A 12,346-nucleotide genomic window follows, 5' to 3' on the forward strand; every position below is an offset into this window, starting at 1 on the left:
AGGGCGTTTTCACACCTGCAGTTGTTCCGATTCAGCAACTAAACCGATACAACTGTTGCGTTCTTTTTTCTGGGCCGTTTGTGTTCACATTGCATGATTCTAAAGCGGTACAGCGCTTTGCGCTGTGGAACAGCGCCATAGCAACGGCCCTAACAACACCCCATCAGCTGATCAGCAACAATGGCAACAATGAACCGCGGGCTGACTTGCAGTAGTGAGGAGGTTCAATTTCTTATTAATATTTGGGCAGACGAGTATTTAGTTTAAGTTCAATTAAAAAAAATGCCCAAGCTGACTGGTTTATGGCTGGGGCGAGACCTTGAAGTATGCCTATAATGTGCTATAGCTACAAATGTAGTCTAATAGGCTACATTATTATTTATTATTATTATTATTATTATTATTATTATTATTATTATTAGCTAGTGACCAAGCGTGCTGTCCGCTGTCTCAGTGCTGACACGTGAATGAATGACAGAGCGTGTCACTGCCCGTGAGAGAGAGAGAGACAGAGAGAGAGAGAGAGACAGGGAGGGGGGTGGTCAGGTTGTGTTGGTCAAGCTGTGTTTTCAGTTTCAGGTGTCATAGTTATGTCAGATGAATTGTCCTCTAACACAGCCATTCTCAACCTTGGGGTCCCTCCCGACCCCAGTTGATGTGGCTGGAGGGGGCGAATGAACGACATGTTTCTTGGCATGCATTGCTGACCTGGGCATTGTTTCTTAATAAATTAGAAAAACTTTTCTTGTCATTCCCCTTTTCCGTGCATGGTTGAAGGAGATTGGCTTGCATCCACGCTCCACTCGCTCCTGCGCCGACAGGTCCTCGCATGTCACATAAACCAGCCCGGGTGTGTGGACACCGCATCAACTCGCCAGCCGCATCTATTTAAACTCCGTCACTTTGTTTTGTTCTTTTGCCCTGATGAAAACCTCCAGGTCGGAATATTGGCCAAGGAGACAAAACTAGCCAATTATTTTTTTCAGTGCAGGGATCAAGAACTAAAAAGGCAAAAAAAAAAAACCCCACCGCGGACAGCGCTGCGCTTTATCCATCATGCGTTCACACCGGCGTGTGTGTGTTTGTGTGTTGGGGCGGGGGGTCGCGGACAGCAGTGCATGTGAAATTGGGGGTCGCGACTCAAAAAGGTTGAGAACCACTGCTCTAACACACCCTACAGTTTGACTCTTTTTTTCTTCTAGTAAACGGGCACCGTAGCATGACTAGTTATAGGGGTTGTTTGCGGAGCTCTGCCCGGTGCTGATCGCCGCGGGTCAGCTTGGAAAGGCTGGTGGACTCGTGGCTTGAGTTTGCGTCTTTCTTTTCTTTTGGCCACCGGCTTTCCTGTTTTAAGGCCAAGACGACACGCTGCTGATGCTCCATTATGTTTTTGGGGCAGTTGCCCGTGGTCCTCCTCCTCCGGTTGCCAGGTAACCAGTCAATTTGTTCCGATACATGTGTCGGTTGCGTTCTCACTACAAACGAACCGCTCCAGGGCTCGGATGGAAACGAGCCGAGACCGCCTCTCCCAAGCGATCTCGGCCCGCTTGTTTTGTTCCGCATCGAGCGCGATTGCTGTGTTCACATCTGACCAAACGAACCGATATATGACGTAAACGCTCCCTGTTTCGGAACAAATGGTCAGGTGTGAAAGCGCCCTAAAACATTCATGCACAGCGTCTCATAGCAACGCAAAGCTGAAAAAACGTTTTCTTTTGAAACTGTATTTTAAAAGAAAATAATAACATTCTTTGAATGGCCTGATTAAACTCTGATTAAAATCTCCTGATGGTGCCTCAGGATGTTTACTCTGTATCCTAGCAGCGACTTCATGGAGGACTTCACATGGAAGTTCAGCCGTTGCCATGGGTGCAATGATGTACACAAATATTGTTATGAAAACCTGTCTACTTTCTGAGTCTTCACCAATATTATAAATTACCTGTTAGTACTTTTTAGCTAATATAAAGATTTCTACTGTTATAGTGAGACAGAAAGTGAACATTTAGGAACGAAATCCCATGAGCCTCCGTAGCGTAGCTCTGAGCAGCTCGCGGCTCTGCTCCGCCGTTCTAAAAATAGCTTGCACCGGTCCGACAATTAAAGGTAACGAACCTACTGCTATGACTATAGCGATTATGGCAATGGACCAATTTGCCAACATGTTGAACTATCCCTTTAACCTTTGCACCTGCAGCAGCAGCAGCAGCAGCAAAAAATACAACAAAAAAACACAACACAAACAAACCAAAGGTTGAGTAAAAAACTCAGAGCTACCAGACGTTTTGCTGCGACCAGTTGAAGCGCATGTTCTACAATGTTAATCCAGCGTCGGTGCCTGAAATAACTCACTCACACTTCATGTAGGGAACGGATATAATTTGTGGACATGAAAATATCAAATTAAAACAGACCAAGACCCAAAAAGCTGCTGCACTTTCTTGTCTTGTCACATCAAATCAACTTTAGTTTAAAATTGTCTGTGAAACCTTTGTGTTTTCTGACACAAAACAGCACTGATAAAAAAAGAAGAAGATAAAATCCATCCATATTTACACCAGGAACTGATATTTCATGATGATTTCATTCATCCAGTTTCACAACATGCAGGAATTAAACTTTGTGGACTGTGCAGATGTATTTAAACAGTTTTATAATCTGATATCAGATCTGTGAAATACAATGAAACCACTTGGATACAGTGAATCTCACTTCATCTCAATGTTCATGTTAAAAAAATGTAATGTTTTAAAATGTGCTGGCCGAGTTGCACATTGTGTTGAATGTCCCAGAACATGCGAACACTGATGATCCGGTGGCTACGCATCCTGAGGGATTCTGGGTCGTCCGTCGGTGCACTCACACTCCTCCTTGTGATGTGGAGCAGCGGTGGCGGAGGAGGAGGAGGAGGAGGTGGACGCCGCCGTCCCAGAGCCTTGAGCCTTCCCTTTGGTTTGGCAGGTGGGGCAGCAGGCGGTGAGTCCGTCCCGTCTGCAGCCGGGACACGACAGCACCAGCTGGCAGCAGAACTGGGTGGAGCAGAGCTGGTACCGGTCCCAGGGACGGCCGCAGTACCTGCAGTCTGAACACACACACACACACACACACACACACACACACACGGTCATTGTTACAGATTTCATTGTTTATGTAGATTTATGTTTCATATGTCATAAGAAAAATACAAAAAAGATTTGAGTTCATAAATAATTTAAACTTAAAGGGATAGTTCAACATAATCCCTATAGTCATAGCAGTAGATTTGTTACCTTTAATTGTCGGTGCAAGCTATTTTTAGAACAGCGGAGCAGAGCCGGGGGCTGCTCAGAGCTACCTTTTGATGAGGGAAACCAAGAAATCCCATGAGCCTCCGTAGCGTAGCTCTGAGCAGCTCGCGGCTCTGCTCCGCCGTTCTAAAAATAGCTTGCACTGACAATTAAAGGTAACAAATCTACTCCTATGACTATAGCGATTATGGCAATGGGCCAATTTGCCAAAAATGTTGAACTATCCCTTTAAAAAGGGTTTACATTCATAAATAATTGGAGTTGTCACTTAAAAACCTTGATGTGAGGACATTTTATTTTGAAAGTGTATGGTCACATGACCTTGGTCTGTTTGAGGTTGAACCATAGAGGGTTGAACTGTGGGATTGTGGTGTGAAGTCATGGTGCGAGGTCAGAGCAATTACGTTTACGCCGCGTTCAAGATGCGCACATGCGGTAAGTGTGCTTTCGTTTCATCTGAATTTCAGTTTCTGGTTGTTTAAACAATTTGCTTTGAGCGTACAGTATAACTTTTCATGTATTTACTTATTTAGAGCATAAACCTCAATGGACTCATACGGACGGACTCTTATGTTTTCACGGTGTCTTATGATTTTGTCACGTCGTCAGTGGAGGAGGAGAAATAAAGCTGAAAATCTAGACATCAGTGCAAGTCGTGGCCTTTTTGTTGGACCAAGACTGTCGTTACACAACACGAGACCAAAGAGGAGGGAGGAAAACACCGACCTGAGATGACGTCGCCGTTGGAGGAGATGGTGTAGCGCTCGTCGAAGACAAAGAGTTTCCCTCGATAGAAGCCGTCGGGGAAACGCTCCAGGTATTTGTGAATCCCTCCTTTCAGCTGGTAAACCTCTTTACACACGTCCTGAAAACAGAGACAGAAACAGAAATCTGCATGTTACCTGACAATCTGTTTTATTGTATTCGCCAGTTTTCTTCTTATTCCTAGGAAATCGTACTCCCCATACATGAAAAATCACCAAACTTTGAACAAAGCTCCAGTCCCAAGCCAGATTTACTCAACTCCAAGCAACATGTCAATATTCCTCATATTCGCCCAATAAACGTCTAAATTTAAAACTTTTGCAACTTTCACCAAAATGTTGCCCCAATACTTTAGAAACTTTTGTACGATTTAATCCAGTGCAAATTATGAAGTCAATTCCTGTAAAACTAGTTAAACCTTTCTTCTCCCACAATTTTTGTTCAACTGACACCAAATTTGCTGTGACTGCATCTTCAGACCGTTCTCCACAAAAATACCACCCAGCTTTTTGATATTTAAAAAATTGAGCCTACAATGCATGAAAACATTTGACTGTAAACAAACCAATTCTTGCTAAATACATTTTCAATCTTCCTGAAAAAAAAACGGACAATATTTTGGAGTCGTGGTTGACGAAGTTTGTCAAATATCAGAATTTTATCTCAAAAACTTAATTTTATTTATTATACAATTTTAAGTTTCTGTTATTGGTTCTTAGGTTATTTATTGTTTTCTTATGATCTCACTGGTTCTGAGAAACACTTTTCATTCTCTGTGTTTTTAACATACAGAATGACAAATACAGAATCTGAATTTCAGCTATAATCATAGCGGCCTGCACGTGTGCTGTGGTTTAAAGGGATAGTTCAACATTTTGACAAATTGGCCCATTGCCATAATCCCTATAGTCTTAGCAGTAGGTTCGTTACCTTTAAAGCAGAACTATGCAGCTCGGCCGGAAATAGCTCGCTCCTTCGTTGGTTTCTCTTTTTTTCCCTCTCCGGAGCTCCCCCACAGTTCTGGTAGGCACATGTCACTGTCGTAAAAAAAAAAAAAAAAACTCGCCGCCGCCACCTCCTCCACCCCCCTACACGTGCTTGTGTTTACTGCTGTTTGCTAAGCCCTGCTAACACCGAGCTAACGCTAACACGGCGCTAATGCTAACACGGAGCTAATGCTAACACCGAGCTAACGCTATGCTAACACGGAGCTAATGCTAACACGGCGCTAACGCTAATACAGCCACACACAGGCACAAAGACACAGACATACACACACAGGAATAAAGGTTCCAAAACGCGAAGGTGTGTGTGTGTGTCATGATGTATTACATTATCTTATAAAAGACCCATGGTGTGTGTATCTGTGTTAGCATTAGCTCCCTGTTAGCCACAAGCTGAACTTCATCAGTAAACATTTCATGTTTCCATGGTTTCCTCCGACTTTCCGAACTCAAACCAATCACGATTCGTGACATGCATGACGTCATATGCGTTCTTATCTCGTACTGCCGTAAAGCAGTTTCTCGCGATACTTCTATCCATTGACGAGATTTGTAACACCGAGACGGACGACTGATCTTGCAAGTGCGGTTTTCAGCCAGTGGGGGGGGGGTGAGCGCATTGGCCTAGACCCCATTCACTTCATAACAGGTCACTCAACCATCACAGTGACTCTGAGCCACAATAATTACAGCCCAAATCCTGCATAGTTCTGCTTTAATGTCGGTTCAAGATATTTTTAGAACGGAGTTGTTTTAGAGGCAAATGCAGAGACTGCTTGCTGAAAAACTGCCCCTGAAGGCAACGCGCTCATGGGATTTCTTGGTTTCTCTCATCAAACTCATCAAATACACAATCCAACAACTCCAAACCGCTCTGGTGGATAAGTTGTGACCTGCACATTCACCACGCTATGAGATAATAACAGGACGTTACCAGACAGAGTTGTTTTAGAGCAGGGGTATTCAATTAAAATTCATTGAGGTCCAGTTACTAAACTTTCATCCAAGTGAAAGGTCCGAACCTTATAAAGTCCAAATGGTGTCTTATATATAAGCTATAGCCTACCCCAACGAAGTGCATTTTCATATCTATTGTCAATTTTCAACACAGGAAACATTTAACATAGTGCACTTTTATAGTAAACAACTAGCTTTTTTTTTAAAATTTTTTTTTACCATGAATAAAAGTAGCTCCCAGGCAAATTAATTTAAGGCCTGTATTTCAATTAAAGAGAACAAGACCGAATAAATAAGGGGGTTTCCCTGTTTGTTTGTTTGTTTGTTTGTTTGTTTGTTTGTTTGTTTGTTTGGTGCTTTTTTCTTTCTTCCTTTCTTTTTTTGAGGCCAAGGTGTCAAAAGCATCTTGATAGCTGCACTGTCATTGTATTGTCCCCCTTCATTAAATATGGAGGAAGGCTGAAAATCACAGGATATGTCTGTTCTGTTCTGATGATACAAGTCAGTAGTCCTGAAATGGGTGTTTCTCTTCTACAACACACATTCTACATCTCTGAAGCGACGTCTTCCCGCATACGAGCTTCCTGCTCCTTCCAAACGGAGCAGAGCTCCGCGTGAAGAAGTTTACAGACCGAGGGAGAACCGGGGTCTGACACAACACCAGCGGAGAAGCAGGAAACAAGCACGTCGCACCGCTACGGCGTTGTGAGCGCACATTAAAGTAATGGGCTTGTGCGCGCAAGAGACCCTTCTGAACAGCCCCCACACGCGCGCACACACGCTTAACCAAGGCGGCGGTGGCGGCCACAAACGCCCAGCGGCTCGCCTTTGACTTCAGCATCAACTTTTTTTTATTTTGGAGCAAGGCTGTCATCACTCCGTCTCCTTTCTCTTTCCCTCTCAGACGCACTGGCCGCACCGGGTAAACAAACGATCTGATTGGCTCAATTGAGTGAAGCTGCCGTATTGACCTATAGCTGAGCCCGCTGTCCCGTCGGAAAAAAATGTTATTATTAGAGATTGGTCTCGGGTCCGGATCGAACCATCACTCGGTCCGGGTCCGGACCGAGGTCCGCCATTTGGTGATGCCTGTTTTAGAGGTAAACACAGAAACTGCTGCTGAAAAACTGCCCTCGACGGAAACACGCATCAGCGGTTTTGCATGAATTTACCTCTAAAACAACTCTGTCTGGTAACGTTCTGTTATTATCTCATAGCGTGGTGAATGTGCAGGTCACAACTTGTCTACCAGAGCGTTTTGGAGTTGTTGGATTGTGTATTTCATGAGTTTGATGAGGGAAGCCAAGAAATCCCATGAGCCTTCGTAGCGTAGCTCTGAGCAGCTCGCGGCTCTGCTCCACCGTTCTAAAAATAGCTTGCACCGACAATTAAAGGTAGCAAACCTACTGCTATGACTATAGGGATTATGGCAATGGGCCAATTTGCCAAAATGTTGAACTATCCCTTTAAAACCCAGACATTTCGCCCTCTTACCTTGGAGCGGAGGTAGGCAGAGCCGCGCTCACAGCGGATCCCCCCGGTGCAGTACATCAGGACCCTCTTGTCTCTGAACAGCTCCAGGTTCTGGTCCACGTAGTCCGGGAAGTAGCTGAACTTGCGGATGTTCGGGGCCAGACACTGAGTGAACTGTCCCTGCAGGGAGACGAGAACCACAAACATCACAAACCAAACTTTAGAAGGTATAAAGAGAGTCGTTTAAATCAACATTTCAACATCATTCATCATTTTCTGCTTTAGGCACAAAGTGAATCTAGTGTTCCCACTGCTACAAGTCTCTATTTTTATGAGAAATATGTTGATATATTACACAAATGAAGTGGAATAAGCAAATAAAGGATCAAATCTGGATAATTAATCAGGTACCAGAGGTGCAAAACAATGTTTTATGTAGTAATAATCTGATCTGAAGTTACTTACAATTTTACTCTCGTAAAAGTTGCGGCAGTCGAGGAGGATGGTGTCGTTGCACAAATCGCTCTTCGCCAAAAGAGCCTCCACTTCTCTGTGAAACTCCTCCGGCTCCAGATGAATCCCTGAGAGGAAAAAAGAAAACAACAAGATTTAAACCAACACAATTTCACATCAACTTATCAAAACATATTTTGGTAATACTTTATAATAAGTACACACTATTAAGCATTAGTTAAGCATTAATAAATACTGAATTATTCATTTATAACGCATGAATACTCATTAGTATGTAGTTTATAAATACAGTTAGTGCTTATCAATGATGAGTAAAACATTTTTAATTGTGTTTATAAACTACATACTAATGGGTATTCATGTGTTTTAAAGGATGAATTCAGTATTTAATGCTTAACTAATACTTAAAGCAGAAATAAGTGATATATTTGTGTTAATATAAGTCTTAAATAGTTATATCTTCCGACAGCAATCACTTACATAGAGTATTTGGATCGAAACACGGGTCTGTCAGTCACTCTGCTCTGCTCTGAGCCGAGGAGAAAACTTTTCTCGTATCCTACAGTTTTTATCAAATGAGGAGAGAGAACGGCATGAAGGGCTGTGTGTGCAGCCAAGGGATGCGCGTGAATGTGGTGACGTAGGGACGAGGACTGTTATGGTGCGTTCAAGGCAGCCCGTAACTCGTGTTTTTCCGACCTGTGAAGTCGTACCAGTTCGATCTGGTACGAGTTCACGGGTCGGAAGTTACGAGTGGCCGTTATAGTGACTTTCACAGGTAAAACAGGTCGGAAAAACACGAGTGGGTTGCCTGGAACGCTACAAAGTCGTAAGTCGTGACTTGAAGCTGTAATTTACGGTTTCAAAAGTCTGCCTGGAACGCAGCATTAGCCAAAACGACCGGATCGCTTACTTCTGCTTTAATAGTGTGTATTTATTATAAAGTGTTACCCATTTTTTCCATGTGCATCACTGTAAATGTTGTGTAAATATTAAAAATGTACAAACTGTTTATTAATGACATGGTAAAGTTTATATATTTTGAATATGGAGGGTTATATTATTATTTAGTCACTGTTCAAAACGGTTTGTTTGTCATTAGTACAGTTAATATTAACTCTGTGACATTACAGTAACAGTCCATCACCTGCTGATCGGTAGGAAACGGCGTCAGGATCGACTCCCATGGGGACGATTTCTTTATAGACTCCGACCTTCAGGTCTGTGAAACACTCTGCACCACCTTCACTCGTCTGCACACAGGGAGAAGAGTTTATATTAAACACAACTCTCTGTGATCATAATTTAAAAAATGACCTTTTGAATAAAACTGTTTGATGTTGTTCTTAAAACCCAGTGGATCACAGCGCAGCGGCGGCAGGTGGTGACATTGTCTGAGACGTGGCATTACGAAGCACTGATCTCTACCATCTATCATCATCATCTGCTGTGATTGCTGTTTTTATTCTGACCTTAAAATCCTCCCGCTGCATCTTGAACAGAGGATGTGAACGCATCGCGCTGATGTAAATGTCAGTGGCCGTGTCCGTGCCTCCGACCGTCCCGTTGATGCCTTCAGTCGCCACGCGCACCTGAAGAAGAGGAGCAGGACACATGTTAATAAACCTGTGGAGTTGGTCTGTGAACACTGATTGATTATCAATTACATTATATAACATGTAAAAACTGATGCTGATAAGCTGATAACTAAATTATTAATATTTCACATACATTATTTATAATTTTTGTGAAAAAGGGACAAAAAATAGTTGGAATAAACTCCTTTTACATGAAAAAAGCTTGTATAATAGTTGAATTTCTTACATATTTCTGCTGTTTTGGTTTGTACAAACAGTAAAACAATTATTTTTACAACTTTGTGCTGTTCTATAATAATATTTATATTCATTAAATGACTAAAGATATGAACATTTAAATTTATGTGAAGGTGCCTGTGTTATAGTTCATTCATCCATTCTTGGGCCTATTGCACTTTGTCACATTTACACAGGAGTTTTTGCTAAAGGGACATAAATTGATGCATAAAATTGTATTAAAGCAGAAGTAAGCGATATATTTGTGTTAATATAAGTCTTAAATAGTTATATCTTCCGACAGCAATAACTTACATAGAGTGTTTGGACCGAAACACGGGTCTGTCAGTCACTCTGCTCTGCTCTGAGCCGAGGAGAAAACTTTTCTCGTATCCTACAGTTTTTATCCAATGAGGAGAGAGAACGGCATGCAGGGCTGTGTGTGCAGCCAAGGGATGCGCGTGAATGTGGTGACATAGGGACGAGGACTGTTATGGTGCGTTCAAGGCAGCCCGTAACTCGTGTTTTTCCAACCTGTGAAGTCATACCAGTTCGATCTGGTGCGAGTTCACGGGTCGGAAGTTACGAGTGGCCGTTATAGTGACTTTCACAGGTAAAACAGGTCGGAAAAACACGAGTGGGTTGCCTGGAACGCTACAAAGTCGTAAGTTGTGACTTGAAGCTGTAATTTACGGTTTCAAAAGCCTGCCTGGAACGCAGCATTACCCAAAACGACCGGATCGCTTACTTCTGCTTTAATGCATAAAATAATAGTGTTGGGACCTCAACCCACATGTTCTCAAACAAAGGGCCATAAAACCAGCAGGGGACAAGGAATGCGCGACAGCAGACAACGCCCGTTAAATCACACCTAGGTATGATTCCACCCAGACGTTCAAACTCTGGCCTCCCATTGGTCAGTACCTGGGGGAAACCCCAGGGAACCCCGTGACGTCACCGAAGGTTTAAATGCTGCGGCGACGCGCAGCCCCATGCTTTTTCCCAGGTAACGAAGTGCTGCAAGGAGCTCCGGCTTCACGCAACCAAGTTACTAAAGGGGGCGCACCAAACGTTTGGACTCAATACCTAGGCCGCAGTTCTGAGCTTGCTGGACAAGTAAACTGCTAAGTTTCATCTGAAACACCTGGATCCTGTGGAGAGCGCCGCGCAACCCGCCGCTCTCTCCCTCCTACATCTGCCGCAGAAGTGAAGATCGCCTTTCTTCACGCGCCGACGCCGGACTCCGCCGAGGATTCCGCCGTCATCAGAGTTAACTCAGCTGGCCCTCCTTTCTGCCACCCTTCCAGAGGACGACCAGTTTTATCCCGCTGTGGGACGCTACAGCAGCCCCAGGCCATCAGGTCGACGGACCTCATCAGCACTGGGAAGCACGCTTCAGTAAGAGAGCTTTTGTCTGGGCAGCGACTAGAATTAAGCGTGATTTTATTAGGACCTCCGCGTCCTGTTATGTTGATTGTGTTTTTGCTGTATGTTTACTAGTTGTATTAACTAGAGTGGTCGATCGATGTTTACTAGTTATATTAACTAGGTCTTAGTCACGTGCTGAACACAATTCTCCGTATCCGCGTCAGAAGACCAGTGAAGATATCAGAGTGCAGCTCTTTTATTCTCACTGTGGTAGTTGGATACCGATTGGGTTCAGCCCTGACTAATATAACCGATCGCCCCTTTTAGCCGCCGTTCTCCCTCTTCTCTCTCTCCTTTTTCCTCTCTACTAACTCACACACACGTGCGCAGCCGCGCACCCACACACACACCCACACACATATACCTGCCTATGTAACACAACGGGCCGCCATAAGGGACTCCGCCCCAAACACGCGTCCCAACACGAGAGTTCGTATCAGAGTGATCAGTGTGAGCGACGTGACTGTGATCATTGTGTGTGGACCTGAGGAACACGTGGAAACAGCCACATCGTGTCCATTGTCTCACTCGAACGAGCGCGCCGTCCGTGACGCCATCCGACGTCACTCGACGCCCTCTGACGTCACTCGACGTCTCTCCTCCCCCTCTTAGGCTACACACACACACACACACACACACACACACACACACACACACACACACACACACACACACACACACACACAGCCTATATACACACATACACACACACACACACACACACACACACACATCATACGCTCATTCTAAGCCATTGAGAGTGTATGTTTGCTGAACTGTTTATTCCTTTGAATTACCTGAACTTGAGTGTGTACTATTAGATGATTTTAGTAATAAATGTCCTTGAACTCAAGTAGTTGTTCTGTGGTTGTTTGTGTACATTCTATTGTGACGCTAAAGCTGGTTATCAGGGTCTGTGCTCGACTTTACGCCTTCGTATTTAATTGATTATTCTATTCTATAAGAGATTTCTATAATCGAGACTGATTGTTTGGTCATTGATCCCTGATTTCAGGGTGGTGCCCCGCAGTTATTATTAATTAATTCACTTTAATTAATAATACAACTATTCTTTTTTTTCTAGTAATTATTAGTCAATACCGCTAATCCTAACTTTATTAATTTATCAATTAAACTCAATAAT

The 12,346-nt window shown here is 43.5% G+C and overlaps 1 protein-coding gene across 1 annotated transcript; it reads right to left on the bottom strand.

Annotated features, from left to right (window-relative positions):
- Positions 1-2,763: 2,763 nt before the first annotated feature.
- LOC146960944 (thiosulfate sulfurtransferase/rhodanese-like domain-containing protein 2) lies at positions 2,764-9,552 on the bottom strand (the record flags this gene model as incomplete). The annotated part of the gene is made up of 6 exons (XM_085771914.1): positions 2,764-3,082; positions 4,014-4,152; positions 7,508-7,666; positions 7,952-8,067; positions 9,108-9,213; positions 9,433-9,552. Coding segments are annotated over 6 exons (903 nt in total), but the record flags the coding sequence as incomplete, so codon positions are not given.
- Positions 9,553-12,346: the final 2,794 nt, after the last annotated feature.

This window comes from Trachurus japonicus, unplaced genomic scaffold, assembly GCF_045865225.1.
Source record: "Trachurus japonicus isolate A0001 unplaced genomic scaffold, Traja_1.0 AP029814.1".
Taxonomy (NCBI): domain Eukaryota; kingdom Metazoa; phylum Chordata; class Actinopteri; order Carangiformes; family Carangidae; genus Trachurus; species Trachurus japonicus.